Source organism: Bombus pascuorum, chromosome 11 (assembly GCF_905332965.1).
Source record: "Bombus pascuorum chromosome 11, iyBomPasc1.1, whole genome shotgun sequence".
In the NCBI taxonomy this organism is placed as follows: Eukaryota; Metazoa; Arthropoda; class Insecta; order Hymenoptera; family Apidae; genus Bombus; species Bombus pascuorum.
In genome coordinates, this window is record NC_083498.1 from 6,347,302 (window position 1) to 6,366,267 (window position 18,966).

General features: G+C 41.6%; 2 protein-coding genes across 4 annotated transcripts in view; one reads left to right on the forward strand and one right to left on the reverse strand.

Moving 5' to 3' along the window:
• LOC132911899 (double-stranded RNA-specific editase Adar) overlaps positions 1-18,966 on the forward strand; it is a 114,719-nt gene that overhangs the window by 34,060 nt on the left and 61,693 nt on the right. The gene's annotated exons all lie outside the window — the stretch shown is intronic.
• LOC132912118 (nuclear receptor-binding factor 2-like) lies at positions 39-1,844 on the reverse strand. 2 transcript variants are annotated; one of them, XM_060969233.1, is made up of 3 exons: positions 1,726-1,844; positions 1,175-1,431; positions 39-1,105 (listed from the first exon to the last, which is right to left on the reverse strand). In XM_060969233.1, exons 1-3 carry the CDS (start codon positions 1,747-1,749, stop codon positions 643-645), a joined length of 744 nt encoding a protein of 247 aa, XP_060825216.1. In that variant the 5' UTR covers positions 1,750-1,844; the 3' UTR covers positions 39-642. The 2 variants fall into 2 exon arrangements, with proteins under 2 accessions (XP_060825216.1, XP_060825217.1); XM_060969234.1 differs by lacking the exon at positions 1,726-1,844 and adding an exon at positions 1,499-1,686.

An 18,966-nucleotide genomic window follows, 5' to 3' on the forward strand; every position in this document is an offset into this window, starting at 1 on the left:
AAAAATATTTGAACGAATCTGTAATGATAAATCAGGGATGAGGGTCTGATTTGGGAAATGTTTATTGTGCGACATTACATGATAAATAACAAAGTTTTTCAAACGTTACCTACATCTTCGACGATAATTTTTAAAAGTGCGCAATTGCAACAAAATTGCGGATTAACAATGGTTAGATACATTTTTATATCGACTCTGTACAATCTCATGAAATATTCATTACTGTGTTACATATTTACTTCTAGTTGCGAACATCCAGCTGGCAGTACCTTAATCGATAAATCAACTACTTTATTATTCACATACATGGACGCATGGTTTTCGAAAATTCACTTTTGAACGAAATACACATTTTGTGTTTTATTGATATGTATTTTGATCCCTTTGAAGAACCCCAAATGAACAAAAATAAGTACTAATATACATTAAGTTTGGATACGTTACATCATTTCTGCTCATGTTACGAAATGTTAATTGTAATATATTTGAACTTTAAAATTCTACGGTAAGAAACTGAATACTGTAGCAATTTGTCATGTTAGTTTTTGTACTATTACAGACCTGACTTAATTTTTTATACAATATCTGTATCTTATTTGGCGAAATATTGTAATAAAAGAATCACGTTTGTCGTACAACACTTTATGTTGACTTAAAGTCAAAAAGTGGCATCTCAAGAGGAGTTAAAGGTGGAAGTCGTAAGGAATGTGCATTATCTAGTCTACTTTCGTCATTAAGGTTAGCTGCATGAAGTTGTTCGGTCAACTGTCTCACTTCTTCTTCCTTTACCTCCAATTGACTTAGCAAGCTACCAATCAGACAACGTAATTGGCAATTAACAGTTTTGAGTTCCTCTATAACAGTGCCTGTATCCTTTGGATATTTGAAAGCTTTGTCCTCGCTGGTAGGTATTAAGATTAGACTTAAAAGACTATCCTGCTCTTCAATGGTTCTATATAAAGCTTGCCGTAGGGATCCATCAAATTTATCATTTGCAAACTCAGACGTATCTTTCTCAACCTGTTTAGCTGCCTGTTTGCTAAGCATTTCTTTTTGTTGATTTTCCAATGTAGTTTTGTACTCTTCATATTGTGCTTGTTTCATTCTAAAAAGTAAATTTTCATAAGAACAAATATCCTTTGCATCGTGTAGCAAGAAAAGAGATGATTGTTACCTAACTACAGCAGCTTGTCTTTTATGGTAATCACGTTGAAGGGCCAGAGATTCTAAAGTAAGGAATGAATGGAAAGAGGAAATGACAATTGGCTGGGTCCGACTAGATAAATTAGAAGTCTTCAAATGAACAAATCTAGATTCCAGTTGTGCGTGTGCCTCTGCCACAAGATTAGCTACTGTTTCATGACACTTGGCTGCTTCTTCGAAACGACCTTCTTGCAACAATGCCTCTGCTCTCCTTTGTTTTTCGTGTGCCTTTGGTAGAAAAAATTTTATATCAATATTTATACAACACATTAATCACAAAAATCTAAACACTAACAGTACCAAACAAAATTAACATATGACTTTCGACAACTCAATATCAAAATACGACGTAGCTTGCACAGTCGTATGTTTTTGTAAAATTCAGTCAACTAACTGATGCAAAAGTACATTGCATATAGCGATTAATATTTGAATAATGCATAAACTAAGCGCATATGACGAAGGTACAATTATTAGTCACACACGACGATAAGATATTGAAGAAAATACAATGGCTTTTACCGCGTTTAGGATTGATGACTCCATGGTTGGTCAGCTGAATCACAGAATAAAAACAGAGAGGCAACATGTGGGTTATTTTCTGTTACGGTAGAAATGACGTACTTACCGACCGAGTATACAAAGTAGTGTGCAACAAGTTCAAACGATATGGACAGTACTAGACAGAGAAAGCGATAGTGTACCACAAGTATAGAAAAATTTTAGATGAAACCTCCTGCATTATCTATACATTCAAGGCTAATGCATTTAGTTCTCAAGTATTGCTCTTAATGCTACTTCATCTATGGTATACTAAATGTAATAGTTTATACGTTAGTTGTGATATGAATGTAGAAAATGGAACGAGGTTGGAGGTCACTTTGGTGAAGTGTACTTCATTCTGGTCGATCCATTTTCATTCTCGTGGATCGAAATAATTTATTAACATATAAGTATGTACTAGATAATTATAGGTGTAAGCAGATAAGTATATACATCCACTTCCGATCACGATCGATGAAATTACGTATGTCTTTTATGCATCTGGATTTCCACGCAATAGATATTGAATTTCTATGCAATTATACTGTAACTAAATATCATATTTCTTACAAAAATGTATTGCATAGAAAAGAAATGAAAAGCCTAACATTGAACTTCAACTAAGGCATGCAGATGAAATGTCGTACTTACCGTTAAAGAAATTCAGGAATTTTATATAAATCACTTAGATTGTTTTCTTTTATGAATATACGTATGTACATATATATGTCTATACTTTAGTGAATAAATATTAAAAAATAAAGTAGTCTGCGACATTACCGATCGGTGATAACGGTAATTTCGTACATTACATTTTTTGTTGTTAAGAGATGGCATTGTTATACATACGTGAATGTAAAATTGAACGATTTAAAAGTTTAAACTTAAATTGAGCTTTATACGCAGTAATATAAACTCAAAAGAACTTTATATTAATACTTTGATTAAATTTGGTTATATAAGTAATTTTAAAGCATTACTCGGACTGTACGCGACATTTATCAAGGTAAAAAACAAGCGAAGATTATCACATCTGCTAAAACGATCGTGCATAAATCAGCCAATCGGTGACCGAAATATAAAGTGCGAGAAAATGTGTCAAGTAGATAACGAGTTATCGTTTATTAGTAACGTAATAATCCTTGACGAGTATTACACGCGTAAATTGAGAAAACATCATTAAATTCTAAAACGGCTTTGCAATCACAGAGTCCTAGTCACACAAGAGTCGAAAAGGAATTGAGCGTAGGCGTGAGCCCGATGCCTTTATAGGAATACGAGGATCAACGTGGAAACTTAATTATTCCAACTATCAGCGGTGTATGTGTGTGGTACCGTCGAGTGTTTCATCTATTAGAAAATAACGTTGACCTCATCTCTTCCGCTGGAACTCGAAAAATTTCTCGGCCTCTTTAAGGTACGACGTCGGTCTCGTAATCAATCCAACACATGATCAACGATCACCGATCTGGACGTGAGGTTGAGCCAATTAATATTATCGATCTATCGTAGGTATTAGTATATAAAAAAAAGGAGTTAAGAAAAAGATTAAAAATGAGAGAACTAGGGTAACTCATGTCATTTAAATCCGAGTAGGTGTAACCTTACAAAACTGACAGTACTTAATCCTCGCTGAATCATTAGAAACGTATTATGAACCCGTGGCATTAAGTCGATTAGCATAAATTTTCATCGAGAACGCGAGCAAATTTGCCATGTAAATAACTGATCGCATTCTTCATTAAACGAGAACGCCGTATACGGCGATAGAAAGCCAGTATATTTTTACGGTCCACCGGCTCGAATTAGTAAGATCCTCCCGTCTGTTTCCTTATGGCATCAAGCGAATTAGCGCCCGATTAGTGAGCGCCCCTTGGGAGCCGAAAAAATTCTCACGGTCTTCGAGTGTATCGAGAGGAGTCGGTGTGAGAAAGTAAAGAAAGAAACGTTCAAGGTACACTACAAGATACGTAGACAATTCTTACACGTTTTTAAAAAAGAAACTTGTTAACCAAAGATTTACAAAAAATAAAAAAGATAAAAAAGCGGTACCTGCATTATCCGTGATTATTTACCGCACAGGCGTTTTGTAACTATAACGTACTTACTCCCCTTTTGACATATTTCAAATTTTAATGCCAAAGCATCTATACGACTGATTACTTATATCCTATAATTTAACCACTTTCTATTTTGCAAGAAATTAACCAACTTTGCAAATAGGTAAACGGCTCGACCGATCCTCCGTGTGCAAGTTCCTTTTTACTAACGCGGTGCGCAACGTGGGACGTTCAGAGCCACCAGGTTGTGTTCTTAGCCTCCTCGGGGCGTTCAAAAAGTGTAGAAGTATTCGTGGCTACTTGTCAACGCCTCTACCACGATATCCAATGGCTTTCAAAGGCAGATATTTTAGAATTTGTTTCGAGAAAAAAGTCGAAGTTTAAGCAAAATTGTCCAAGGAAACACGCGACCGAGAAATCGCTTGGGGCCATTAGACCGTTTATTAACGTCTCGCATTGCGCGCCGAGGGTTAATAGCGTGCAGGCTTTTCGGAATCTCCTGCAACGCTGTCGTTTCCATTTCGTCGAAAGCTCGAACATTACGTAACACCGTACGGAGAATAGAAGGTATACGCGAACAGACTCACGTGTACACGCATAGAAACACAAGGAATATATCTAGCGTCGATGTTACGCAACCGTATAATCCTAGATTACGGCAATTACATTTTTGCCCGCAGTGCACTTCCATCCGAATCATATATGGAGGCGCTATCCTATCGGATAGCCATCGGGCGCGAGCGATCTGGCATGCGCGGCCGTTCTCGTGAATGGGCACGGCTCGTGGTCCAAGCGGCGGCCGTATGAATGAAATAGTAAATATAATTGACAGAAGGGCAGGCGTGGGCAGGCCAGTCAGAACAGGCAAGCAGAAACAGGCGGAACGAGGTGCAAGACGGGAACGGCGCGGCGTTTTATACGCGGCAGGCGTAGGATCGAGGTCATCACCTTTCTATCATCCGAAGAGCCTAGATAGCATTTTTTTTTTGCCTCTCTTCCGTTTTTTTTTTTTTTTTCTTTAGTATCTCGCGCGTTTCGACATGTTTTCAGATACATCATTGATATTCTTTATCGGTGGATGTTCCCATCGACCCTTCGTCACGGAAGAGCTTTTCATGTAGCGGTATGATTTTTTAATTCCGTTCGTTGTATAGGGAAACAAGTAGGAGAAGAGGTAGAGAATGTTGAAGCTTAAGCGAATTATGAGAGCAGAAAGACATTTTGATATATAATAGGGGGAACAAGGAACATTTTCGTTCGGTTCTTTATTAAAATCATTTTGAGGAATTGATTTATCTGACTCGTAGTGATGCTCGAAGCGCAACGTGATAATTGAAGACGATGAAAGCCATCAGAAATAACGGAAAGTTGTTCGAAGAGCAATGTAATTGCGGAACAAAACAGAGTGAGAGGTAACAAACTCGTAATACGCTGAAAGAATTGTTAGGTATCGAAATGAATCGGAATGATAAGAATATACTGGAATGCGTAACTAGACTGCGGATTTTTACTCTATTTGTGCGAGACTTAAAGATGCAAAAGTGCAGAGAATGCGCGTAAACTTGCTTAAAAATCTACAGTCTTGGCGTAATATACAATTCCCGCTGAAAAGAAAAAAAAGAGAAACCTACTCGTCTTAGGACGATTACGTTTGCCAGGGAATAAAAAAAGATATCAGATAATCGTTAAAACGTACGAAGAAATAATTTAACATGTTCATACAACAAAGGAGACAGGTTACGTATAACGTGTATATTAACACGATAAATGTATTAATCTACACGAGTGTTAAAAGTGCATATAAAACATACTTTACGATCTACACGAAATACCAAAGTTTTCTTAAAAATATTACGTTTCCCGAGACTTTCAAGCGAAAGTGTACATGCAAATTTCATTACCAACGCGAAAACAATTTTTACGAAACAGAACCAGTGAAGAGAGTACTCTGGCCTCGAGCATGTTATACCATAAACTCGTCATAAAAGTTTCATTGGTCCATCACCGTTAGATCGTTAATGTCGCAACATTAGAACGTGGAATTAATTAATCGCTGTTGCGGAAACGGAAGAGTCGAGATCTTCATCTCTATCAGAGTGGTGGATCGGTAAGTAGGAATCCCTGTAGGGTCTCTTGGTACGTGAAAACGTTACGTGACGATGAGGACAGAGATCCGCCCTCGGCCGCGAGTAAGTACTGGCTGTTGTGGAGAACGTTGAAGGAGAGCTGCGCCAGTTCTTGGCCGGTCGGTCTGCCTTTTCTCTCTCCTCCCTTCTGCCCCGGGTGCCCCTTCCCCGTGTAGTCGTCGAGTGACGACCAAAGACGGTAGGAAGGTACGGTTTCCGGTCGCCCACGCGACAACCTAGCCGGAGCTCTCTCGCGTCAGCCAGCTCCGTTGTGAAAATCCTCTCGATTCAGGTGTCCGGATAGCGCTCACGGAGTGGTAAACCTGGCGCAACACCCTGCATCGTGGTGGGGACGCGATTCAGGCAAAATGGAGAACAATTTGTAGATTTCTATTCTGTTCGAATGCCGTTCCCTTAGCTCCCCTCGCGGTTCCACTGATGCTTGTATTTTATGGAGATACATCGGCCAATAACTTTGCATCAGTTGGAGTGAAATTCCTCGATTATTTCAGACACCGATGCGAACATGCAATTTCAGAGTAGTCTTTGGTTTAACTGTAACTCGAAGTACACTGCCAGTTTTTCTATCTGTTTAGTTGGGAAATTTGAAAGCGCAAAAGTGTACAGAATGCGTACGATATAAAGGATAAAATATTCCAAGTAAGATATTTCTCATGATATTTAACAAATGACAGTATGAATTTGCAGCTGACCCGTCATTTGTACAGTTTATACAATTTACTCGAAGATCTTCGTTTATCTGATTATCGAACTTGGTGTGTTGTTACGCAAGAGAGTTTGTTAGCGTTGATAACTTGTAACTTGCGTCTTGCAAAATTTCACTGCATGTAGTATCAGTTCAATTTCTTCTAATCGGGAACTTTTATAATCGTGGGATATGAAGTTGGTGAAACATTGCCAAGTTTCCATTCAGATTGATTTTAAATCTTGCAGATACAAGTAAGGTGTAGTTAATTTTTCAGAGTAACGGTGAACATGCGAGAGGAAATGCGAAAGAATCGTTATTGATACGCATATCTCTCGTTTCAATTTCATAGCAAAGATTTTCTTACGTCATTAAAAGTCGTGTTCCCGGTCGGAACGAAAGCGAGATCGAAGCATAAAAGATCGGAGGATCGCAGCAGGGTCTTTTCCTTTTCCAACGACATTTTCCTTTTGCTCGCTCCTTTGCTTGAATGGTAATTAGCTTTCCTTTCAACCGGTCGCTTTCCAATTCGATTACTCAACGACTAATTATTACGTTTCAGCGTTAGCCAAGTGGCCGAAGCATGAGAGAAAAAATAAGAAGATAGAGAGAGTAGGTAGACTAAGGGTTGATTCGAGTCATTGTGATCGAATGTGTGGCCGTTGTTGCGCGACTGGGCGCAGGATTAATGATACGTTTCATACTCATTTTCGTTCATTGTCGATACTAATCGATTACGGGCCGCGCACGAGTTCCAGCGCCATTAGTTAAGATCGGAATAAATTTCGGGTGAAAGTGGTCTAGGGCCTAAGGGACGATCGATCCTCCTGGTGATAAATTTACCTGTCAATTAAGTTTCATTTCAGCTTTCGGTTGGTCCGAGAAAATAGTTCGACACACCGTGTTCATGTCGAACGGGTCGTAATTAAAACCGTACGCGCCCTGGTTCATTCGTAAGAAAAATCGATTGACGCAACGACACTTGGTCACACACGCCATAGGATAATATGTGTCCGCTTCGATCATCGAACATTCTCCTCGACTTTTGAAGAAATCCATCGTTTACGTAATTCCTGGCTCGCGTAAAGCACCGTCCAAGAAACCGGAGACATTGTCGCTTAATTAACAGTCTTCGTCGTGTCCATGGGATCCGGAGACGGAGAGAAGTACTGTTGGTATCGATTTAGTCGCTCGTGATTAAAAATATTTTCTCTAAAATATTAGCGATGCTCGAGATACGTTTCTGTTCATGAGACACTTAATACACTTAGGATCGGTTTAAGTAAATGAAGATTACAAGATGAAACAGCCAATGTCAAAAATACATATATCGTTTATTTCGAAATTAATTTCGATAAAAATATCGTAGAACATCGTTTAGCAACAAAATTTTAACGAATAGAAAGTACGTATGTATTCTTACAAGTATGTGGAATAATTTGTGGAATAAAAAGGAAGTGAGAAAAATGTATGCGTGATAAGTATTCGTAGAGTTACGGTTCGCTGGGGAAAATTAATAAGAATTAGACCTAGTATTTAGTAGAGGAAATCACTAGGTTGTTTAATTACTTTAATGCTTCGTGGTGTTTCTTCTTTATTCTATTATGGTTTGAAACTTTCGTGACATTGAATTTATCAAATCGACGACTACTCGACTTGGAATGTCTTTCCATTCTTTTAATAGAATTCTCCTTAAATCATTCTGTCCCATATATTTCCAATAATGTTTATATCTGAGGATTGTGGAGGTGTTTTCAAGTGTTTCCGAACATTACATAAGACCCACGCTCGCGTATTAGTAACATTATGCTTCCGATCGTTATCTTACATCAGGATGAAATTGTCTCTTTGCCCATCTTTTCCTGCACTTTGATACAGAGTTTAGTTTTTAAGGTATATTTTATGCTGCAAAGCTGCAACTGTGCGAGTACTTCTTACGCATATACTTTTCCCATTTGCTAAATGTTTATTAACATTTTCACAAGCGGAACAGGTGGCGCATTATTGCTTTTCTTTTTAACTATTCCACAGTCTTGTATGAATATGTACATATTTGTTATTTGTTAAAATTCTGTCAAAGTTAAGTATTGTAGGAATACTTTCTACGCTGACTGTACGTCGTAGGAGAAACTAAATTACACTATGTTTGGAAGATTTTATTACAGAACTATTTCATTAAAGGTCACGTATAAAATTAGCAAACTATGATTACAGAAAAAATGCAAGTATACTTTAGCCGATTTTACGACTTTAATGTCATTTTAATGTCACTGATTAAAGAAGAATATCTTTTTTAATTTATGGTTTCGTAGTCTCATAGTTTCCGATCGGAAGGCTCGTGTTTACCAGAAAAGCAAACAGATTGCTGTAGCATCTTTAATTTCTACTCGATACATTTCAATATCTCGTAACAAAATCATAGCGATCAATAACAACATCGTAACACGCAATTGCTACCGGTAGCTACACACATTTATACTTACATCGCAGAAGAACTGTATTTAAGAAAATCTGCTCACTTTTCTCGCGATAAAAATTATTTTTCTAAACCTAGTCCACCTAATCTTCATTCGACGATAAATCAAGATATAGATCATTTCTTACAATGGTATTTACTACGAGTTCATCGAACGTATCATGACTTATGGATGTTAGCGCAGTTAATCGACTGGACAGTATTGTACCGTGATAAAAATATTTCCGTAGAATTGTACGCGGTTTTTGAGGACTTGTTGTTGGATCGGAGGGACGCGGCAACACACGTCGTTCCCTCCTCCTTTCTCTTTTCCTCGCGTTCTATTTTCCTCTCTCTCTCTTTCTCTCGGTACTCCATCTCCGTTCTCTTTGGATGCTGTGTTCTTCTCTGAAAGTCCCTTCGAAGAGGTAGGGCACGCGAATGTGGGAGGGAGAGTTTCCGGTCGCCCACGCGCCTCCGCAACAACCACTTCGCCGAGGTATCAGGGACAAAACACGGGCCGGCGGATGTCTCTTCTCTTCAGCGCAAATGAAGAAGTCGCCTCGCATTCGGCAAATATAATGAAAGCCCCCCTTTTCCTTCGGCATGCATCGCGGAAGCGATCCTCTGTTAGCGTTTCGCTTCTTGCGCTCCCTGTTTCTACCTTCCGCTCTTTTTTAATTCGCGGCCCTCGATGTCGCGCTTTTAAACGCGCTATATCAACGTGTTTGCGATTCCTCGGCTTTCAATTAGCACGTTGCGCTCTGTTTCGATGTTTCGCGAACATTCCGGTCCACCTCTTCCATTTAATCATCCTGAAGCTTTAAACGTAAAACGCGTTATATTCCTCGATGAAACATTTCTCGGTTAAGTCATAGATACGAAACGTCCTGGACACCGAAATAATCAGCCGAGATTTTCAAGCTTCACAAAAGTTGATTGATTCTAGAATATTAATCTTTCGAGGTTTGACAGCGAGTCGCGTTTAAAACTTTATGGCGATTGCTTCGTACTTAATAGAATAAATTCGAAAGCTGTTTAGAATTCGTGCGTATATAGAAATTTATAATATCGTATAAATACTAATAACCACATTGTGAATATTTATGTGTATACATGTACGTAGAAAATTGTACAAAAAGTATCATTAGTATAATATGCAAATCCTTATGTAGGTTACGTCTCTCTCATCGTGCTCAGAGACACATGGATTTGTATAAACAACTGCAACCTACGAATCCAAGCGTGTCTATATCGATATATTTTTATTCAATTAAATTCCGACTGAAGAAATCTATTTCGTACGGAGATCACAAGTAGGGACTCGACTGATCTTACCGTGTCGCTTCCGTCTACATGTCTTTATATCGAGAAACAGAAAGCACGATAAAACGATGTCCATCTTATCCGCGAAAGATCGCGTATAATCTCGATACATAGCCTTCGCGATCGAGACAAGGATCGAAAAATATCGGCTGCCACTTATACACTGTCCGCCGCGTACGGCTATCCACGAGCAAGTGAACTGGATTTAATTTCCATGTTTGTTAATTGCGCGTTATCTGTGCTCGAATCTTTGCGCGACGCAGAGAAAAAAAGGAGAGATTGTACGAATCGAACGTGATCGCTCAATCGAAGTACACGGTACTCGCAACAACCAACAAGAATACGTGCCGTGGTACCACTCGAATGGGTTGCGCGACAAGGATTTGCGAGGGGTGGTTTACGAGCGTGTTCCCGCGGCGCCTTGACCTGCCTCTAGCAAAGCCTACGACAGTCGAGTCCAAACCGATATGAACCGATCGGTGTGCACGCGTGGACGGATCAGTCGTCATTGCTATTTTTAAGCTCCGCAATCGGCGCTACCTTTCTATTGCTTCATGCTGCTTCAACGTGATTCCCTTCGTAGGACGTTTCCGTTTCCAGTTTAGTTCCTGTGATTCTTGCGAATTAATTTTTATCTTTTGTTAATTCCTGATAAGATCCATATTTTTTTTCCGAAAGATAAACACGGAGATATTATCGTCGATATTTATACAAAGAGAAATATCGTTAATTCTTTGCGGTAATAAATCAAACTGGACCTTCTTCCTTATTTTTCATCTTATTCGTTATTTTCTTCGTTTCCTTTGAAACATTTATTCGTTGTTTCGTAAATACTTGAAAGAACGCGTTAAAGAGTAAGAATTACGTACTGCAGTTTGTAAGAACTACATGCAGCTATTTTACGGAGAAACGATTAACGGACACGAACGACCAGCCCTTACGAGCTTCTGCTCGAAGCTTACGATGCATGAAATACGAAACTTTGAGAAATTTTGTCCAACCAAGTACAATAAATATCGAGTAGATGAAACAATTATCTACCTAAATTCCTTCTTACTGGTAATCGTAGAAATGCAAATTTACGTAAATATGTACGGCCTAACAAACCGTATTCGTGTTATCGTAAGTGTCCTTATTTTCTTACGGAGATTCTTATGAACAAGAGTGTACTTACGCGTGCGTGCAGAATGCGGAATGCGTACGATCCAGCTAGATCAATTGGTGACTCTAGTTAACGCTTTATGTTACGACCTCGCTATATTGTTCCCACCTACTATACGGGCAGATGAATATTTTTCAACATGAGACTCTAGAGCGGGAAATTCTTTAGGCTGGCGGTTGCGACCGATTCCAACGGTACATCGGAACCACTCGAGAGAACGAACGCTCTGGTCGGTGTAGTACGCACCACCCACCACGAAGTACTCGAGGAACGAGGATTGTTCGTCCTTCGAGAAGAGAATTCGGCGTTAAAACCACCTCCTGCCCCTTCATCTCCTTTTTCATCTCTCCTTTTTCACCTTTTTGCTTGACTCGGTTCAGGACCATCTAGCTGGAAAAAGAAGATCACGAAGGGACTTTTAGGGGCGTTCAGACGACCGTGCGAAATCGACTTCACCGTGAAGATCATGGTAATATTGAATAATGATATGATATAATTTAATAACCGTGCCGCTGGATGATGCTTAATGACGATAATGCCGGAGTACCGTGGCCACCTAAGATCAGCAGGGAAGCAGGAATTTGCAAGTTGTTCCGTTTAATCGATACTTGTGTGTTTACGCGTACCATTACATTTTTCTGGATTAATCTTACGCTTTAATATCTTCGGTTTGGTTCATTAAAGGCCAGGCACGGAAATAATGGTTCAAAGTTGCGTAAATGCAACAGTATTGCAGGAGGTGAGTGAAGTAACTTACATCTCGCGGTTTATACAGCTACGGAGAGTGGATTATTAACAGGTTTTCAGAAGTTGATCATAAGGATCAGCGATACGAAATATATTTCGAACGATATTCCGATTTCTTCGAATCGTCCCTGGCAGCATTAAATGACAACGCACTAGATTTTGATATTCGTGATTTAAAGGATTAACAAGTCTCACAGACGATGTTACAGATATTTAAATTTCTTGGAATCTCGTAAAATTGTTGGACCCAGTAAGGACCAAAGTTGCTTTAACGCAAAATTTCATTTGGGATTACTCTTTAGCTAATTTGCATTATTAAGTTCCGTCGAGTCTTCGTTGCAATTGTGAAAAAGGAATTTCCTCCTCTGTCTGTTTCATTCGGTTTGTATCACTGCGATAAACTATCTTCTTCGGATTATAGAAATTTTTGTGGTACCTCTGGTTCGTGCAACGAAGTTCTGTGATATTCCTGTCATTTGTAACACGACAAAGCGATAACTTACTTCGTTTACGCGCAACGAAGTTGCTTGGGTCTCAATGATCAGGGAAAAGAACAAATGGTAATGAACTAAATATTGATTATATAGGTTTTTCGAATTTTCTCCCACAAGTACAATGTAAAAAGAACGAAACGTTTCGTCAACGCTCTTTTAACGGATTAATACGAATTATTCCGTTACATAACTTTCGTGGCTATCAACTGGAACCAAAATACTCGAGAAAAGACAGTCGATCGACTACGTCGCGGATTAATAATGGCCTTGGCGGGAGATAAAATTTAACTTGATATCGAGCTCGCTAAGGATACGCGTACTGTTCCACGATTGTGAAGATAAACAATAGATCAGAGATTGGCTCACGGGCATCCAATGCGGTTATATTAAGTAACCGCAAGACTGGCTCGTAATCGCGATCGTATCTGGTCATAGGATGTCCCAACTTATAGGCGGGATATCCCAAGAATTTATGTCACGCGTTGCCTTCCGACAGTCTACGCTCGACTCCACGAGACGACCAAATTAAAGAAACACACCTCGCTTGCAAATCTTTTAAAATTCTTGTGTAACCAAGGGATAATAAGCAAGAAAAATCACACAAGGTATAAGGTGGTATTTAGGCCACGAAGGAAAGCGACGAAGTTCTAGGAAGAAAGGATTTATGCAAAATGGTGCGCTTAATTGCATTAAACGATACTTATCTCGTTGACCGTCGTCAAAGTTGCGTCACAATCGCCTGTAATCCACGGTACTCGCGATTATACGGGGGCTATCGAACGAATATCAACGAGGGTATCGAGCCAAAGGGGCACCTGGACAAAGTTGGGATAAAAGCGCAAACTAGTCGCGTCGTTGTCCGAGAGATCGTCGCGCGATGGATTTATATTGGCAGTCGATTAAATTTCTCCGGCCAATTTACATCGACTGGTTTATCCATCGGATCGAGGCGGCCGTAAATAAGTGTACCGTGGTCCGTGCTGCGCCTCGAATATCACCGTTTACGACTGAATCGCCAGAAAAAAGAAAAGGGAAAGGGACGAAGAAGGGAACGGTTTAGGGACAGCCAGAGGAGGAGGAGGAGGAAGAAGAAGGCAAGAAAGAAAGGAGAAGAAACGAAGGAATCTGGAAAGCGACGGGGCTCTACGAGGAGTCGTAATTTCGGTGCAAATCGCGAGGGTGAGGATCCGCCGTGGAAACGGAGAGGAACGGTGGACAAACCGTCGCTGGACTTTGGATCGCGCTCGCGTGCACCCGCGACGACGCACCGCGAGCTGAACAAGGAGAGGGAACGCGCGGGGGAAAAAATATGAAAAAGAAAAACGACCGGGTAAATAAAGATCGACCCGTCTCCCACGCCCGTGACCATTGTTATTATATATCCCGTGGGGTATTGTTCCCATGGGAAAACTGGACAGGCCCGTTCTACCACCTATAAGACACGCCGGTGAGTGAGAGAATATGCACGCACACACGAGCTTTTACCTGAGGCCTCGCCAGACTTCAGGTAACACACACTTTCTCCTTCTCTCTCTCTTCTGTCTTCCCAACGACGTGTATGCTGCTCGCCTAATACACACACTCGCGGCACGGTTAGGTGGCGCGTGCGTGTAACCACACGCACGAGACAGGCCGCACACTCGAGCGCAGATTTGAGATATTGTGGGGGGCGTTCACCTCGCATCTCGGTCCTCGTGGTTCGTTCGTGTGAGTAACACTTATACACGGCAGACAAGCGGCGTTACACGTCCGCCAGGTATACGTCCGTGTATTTCGTCTCCTCTCTACGTTTCCGTGCAAGGCGTTGCAACGAGTATCCTCGTGGCTCTGTTCAATCGTATGCGAACGATCCGTATACGTACATGTATGTATACAGCCGTGTATACACACGACATCGTCTTATTCCACTGCGAACGTATACAGATACGCGAGGCTAGCCGCTTGTACGTATATGTAGCCGTGGTGGTACCTCGTGGTGGATGCTTGAGGAACAGGGTGCGGCTCAACCCACCTCGCTTGACTTACCTACCCGTATTACTGTCTAGATAGGTATATCCAGGCGCGAGCCACGCACGGCCCAGGATACTATGCCATATTTGCATCCATGATCCAGGACACGTGTGTATCCGCGGGAGCGCGTGTGCGTCCTTTTTTTCCTTTCTCCTTCTCCTTCTTCTTCTTCTTCCTCTTGCTAGTTGTTTCTTCTTCTATCTACCTGGACCATTGCCTTCACCGATGCACCACCGTGTCGTGATCCTTGCTGTCTCTCTTCTCTCTTCTATAACCCTCTCTCTCTCTCTTTCTCTCCATCTCTATCTTTGTCTTTCTTTCATTCTACCTCTCCCCTCCCCTCCATCTTTCCGTTTATTTTTTATCTGCTCGTTTTTATCTGCCTCCCTTTTTGCCGCGCTCTCTTCTCTTCCCTCTTTCACCCGGAGCCTCTCCTATCTTCCTCGACGTATCTCTCGCGAGTATGCGTGTCTCTCGCTCGGAGGGATGCGTACGCGAGTACTGTTCCTCCGGGCGCAACGTCGGTTCCGCAGGACGACGGAGGATTATAAATCCCGGAGGAAGAACAGGGATATCGATACCGCGTCGTATGATCGCTTACGGACCGGATAGACACCTTCTTTACGCGCCTTTTTCTTCTTTTTTTAAGCGTTACTTATGGTTAGATTGCAGATGTCTATGTAAATTCATATTTTTACGAAGACGATTAAAAGCGTAGAACCTACGTGGAGATTTGTTGCACTTTAGATATTTCACGGATTTTTCAATATTTTGCATATTATCGATCGTGACGAGTTCCTTTTTGTTTCCACGAGCTTAAACCCAACCTTTGAGCAACCGCGTTATTTATGGGATGACTTAATATTTATAGTGACCCACACTTGGATACGATCCAATAGAGCACTATCTACGTGTTAAATAAGATCAGACATAAAAACAATTTTGTTAGAATAAACACTCCACGTATTTACATTTGAATTTGAATGTCGAGTGTTAATCGTAGAACTGAAATTACTTAATTCTCGCTTCCTGAGAGAAATAACTCAAGGCGGGCGCGTATCGATATATAATAAATTGCAGCGGAAAGTCTGTCCAGGGCTATTTTTATTTTCAAAACAAGCATCCGAGCCTCGTCGAGTTGATGCCTTCGATTTCAAATTTACCAAATGTTTAAGCAGCCAGATCGTAAATTCGGCACAAGATTCTGTATCTAAAAAAAAAAAAATGACTTGCTTTGCCTGTTACCGTCTCGCCAATCTACTTTTTGCCTCTGCACAGTACATATAGTACGCGGATGAAAATTTTCAAACTTCGTTCGAATGAATCGCAAACTCTGACGAGGTTGCTGTTCGAGTTTGTTGGAAAACCGAGAGTGTCACGGCCGCGTCAGTAATCAATAACGATAGGCTCCGAGAGAGCAGGTCCGGTAAACGAGCTGGATACGCAAAAAGAAGAGCGCGTGAAGGAACAGTCGGAGACGAGGAGCAGTGATTAACACGTGGTCGATCCTGGAACTGGCCGACGAAGATCGATGAGGATCGGAAAGGTGACCAAACGGTGTATCACGGTAGCCGACTCGTTATTCGAATTCCTGGGATTCCTGACGTCGCGTCTGGAGCGACCGGCACGCAAAGTCTCACCCGGTACGGCCGATCCCCGGTCTGGCCACTCTCCTTGTCTTTCTAGCTTCGGACTTACCGAACCGGATGGCACGATCACACGGGGTCCAGGGGACCGCGTAATTAATTGATATAATAATCGTGACGGCCAGTCTTAATTTCATCGAGACTCAGATGCCCGTGCACACCGCCGACGCCATTCTCGTCCTGCTGTATCGTCGTCTCTCTTTTGTCATTCTTCTTCCCTTTCCACCCTTCTCTGTCCCTTTTCCCTTTCGCATCAACGACTCCGACGACGGCGACGACGGCAACGACGACGAAGACGACGAAGACGACGACAACGACAAAGACGACGACGACGACGACAAAGACGACGACGACGACGACAACGACGACGACGAATCATCGACGTCCGCCGGCACAGTCTCACCAATAAGTCTCTTCAAGGTTGCCATCGTTGGACTACCATAATCCGCCTCGTAGATTATTATCGGCGAGAGAAGAAACTTGCGACACACACCGGTCGCGCTCGTTCTTTCCTCTTTCGTCCATCCTTCCCTGCCGTTCTGTTTCTCGATTCCTCTCTCTTATGCTCCCCTGGTTGTCCGCTTCTTTCCCCCCTCCCTCCCCTTTTTCTCTTTCGTCCACTCGGAGAGCACGGAATAATAAACCCGGCACGGTGATCATTAAGAAGAGGCTAGCTTATAGTCACAGCATATCTGTGTTTGATTTGCGTTTGGCAGGAGGACGTATAATTCCTTATCTTAATTGACCCGATTAGCATATTGTTAGAGACTGCGAAGGAACGCTTTAAGACGTGCGTTGCACGCAATTCTGCGTGGCCGTGTACCGCCGGGTATCGCGTGCGTACGAGGCCGAAACACACGGCGCGGCGGCGACGTCCCGGCTACTGGAATTTCGTTTCACGAAGCTTCCTGTTTGGTCGATTAATCAAACGGGACGTAACGATCGATGAATATCCATTTGGAAATTAATTTTCGTTGGCCGGGACGGCCGATCGATTATATACGACGTGGAGATGTTGTCCCGTATGGTACTCGCGCGATTTCAAAATGCTAATAGATCGCCTCTATTCGTTTTAATTCGTCTCGTGCCTCTTGGGCTGGTTCGAGACTTGCTTGATCTTTCTCGGAACGATCGTGGCTCTCTGTCGGTCACACAGACCGAAGACTTTCACCGCGGCGCTTGGTTGTTCATTCATAAATTGATTATTAAAGGCTCGCCGGGCCCGTTCCAACGCGAAACATACGCGCGTACGCGGTGGCACGAGCTACGCGAACCCTGTTGCTTTTTCATCGTCGATCTCTCTACCGGACCAATAAAATGAAGGGAATGGTGGTACGGCGGAGGAATCGCGAAACAGGCTGAAAAACGAACGAAAAAAAAGATACTTCCGCGTTCGAGCAGCCGGCTATTAATTTGTCCGCTGTAAGGAGTACTTAGCCGCGCGAACAAGAAGCTTTCGTCCATTGGTTTTTCATCACGCGCGACCCGTCACCGTGTTCTCGGCTTCTCTCCACCGCCGGCGTCGCCATACTGTTATTAGCATTATCCACGTCCGAGAAACAGGCTTTTTAACGTAAAACTTACTATTACGCCAGTGGAAAACGAAGAAATGGAAATAAATGCTTGTCCGAACGAAGATCGAGTAAATACATAGTTACACAGTCTCTGTGCAACAAGTGGTTAAATCCGGCTTCACAATTTTTATGTCTCAATCTCCTGTTCCGATCAGACTTTTCACGCTTCCAGAGAAACTATAACGTAGGATTGAAACGAGATAGTATTCATATTAACGATGATTCTCTCGATTCGTGTATATTTTCATTGAATTCAAAAAAATTGTTCAATGATGGAAACACGTCGCCAGGCTGAAAATGATCCAGCATCGCAACAGTGTTGAAAACGAATGTTCAGTTTCTGTAGAAAATCTCTGTCGGTTTCATTTCTGAGAATATTTATTCGATTGCGGAATACCAGATAAAAAAAGAAAGAGAAAAAGTAAAGTAATTCTTCCAATTATTTATCCATCAAACGAAACAGCTCGACGAAAAATCACTTCCTTACTTAAATAAACTAACGCTTAACTATTTTTAAGATAACATCTGATCAAACGAAATAATGTATCGTTTAAATAATCAAATGTTTTAGCTGAATAACGTCCGAGTCTGACTTCTCTACAGTAAATCGTGTCGCCTTTTAAAAATATGAAAAATCGTGTTACTCGTTGGTAACATGGAAACATCGGCTCGGTATCTGGAATTTCCGGCACAGATTTATGAACATATTACGTTTTATGGATGCTGCATTTCCGAGGAACGGTTCTTAAAACGGTTGCCAGCGTCTTAATTAAAGAATATATCGGCTATTAAGCGCGCCCATTGAGGAACGGAGACAGGAGATATCTGGTGGATCGGTCCCCGTGTTCTTTGGCGTGACAATTCGTACACAAGCACCAGACCGGACACGGCGCGGCATAGGCAGCGCGACGATC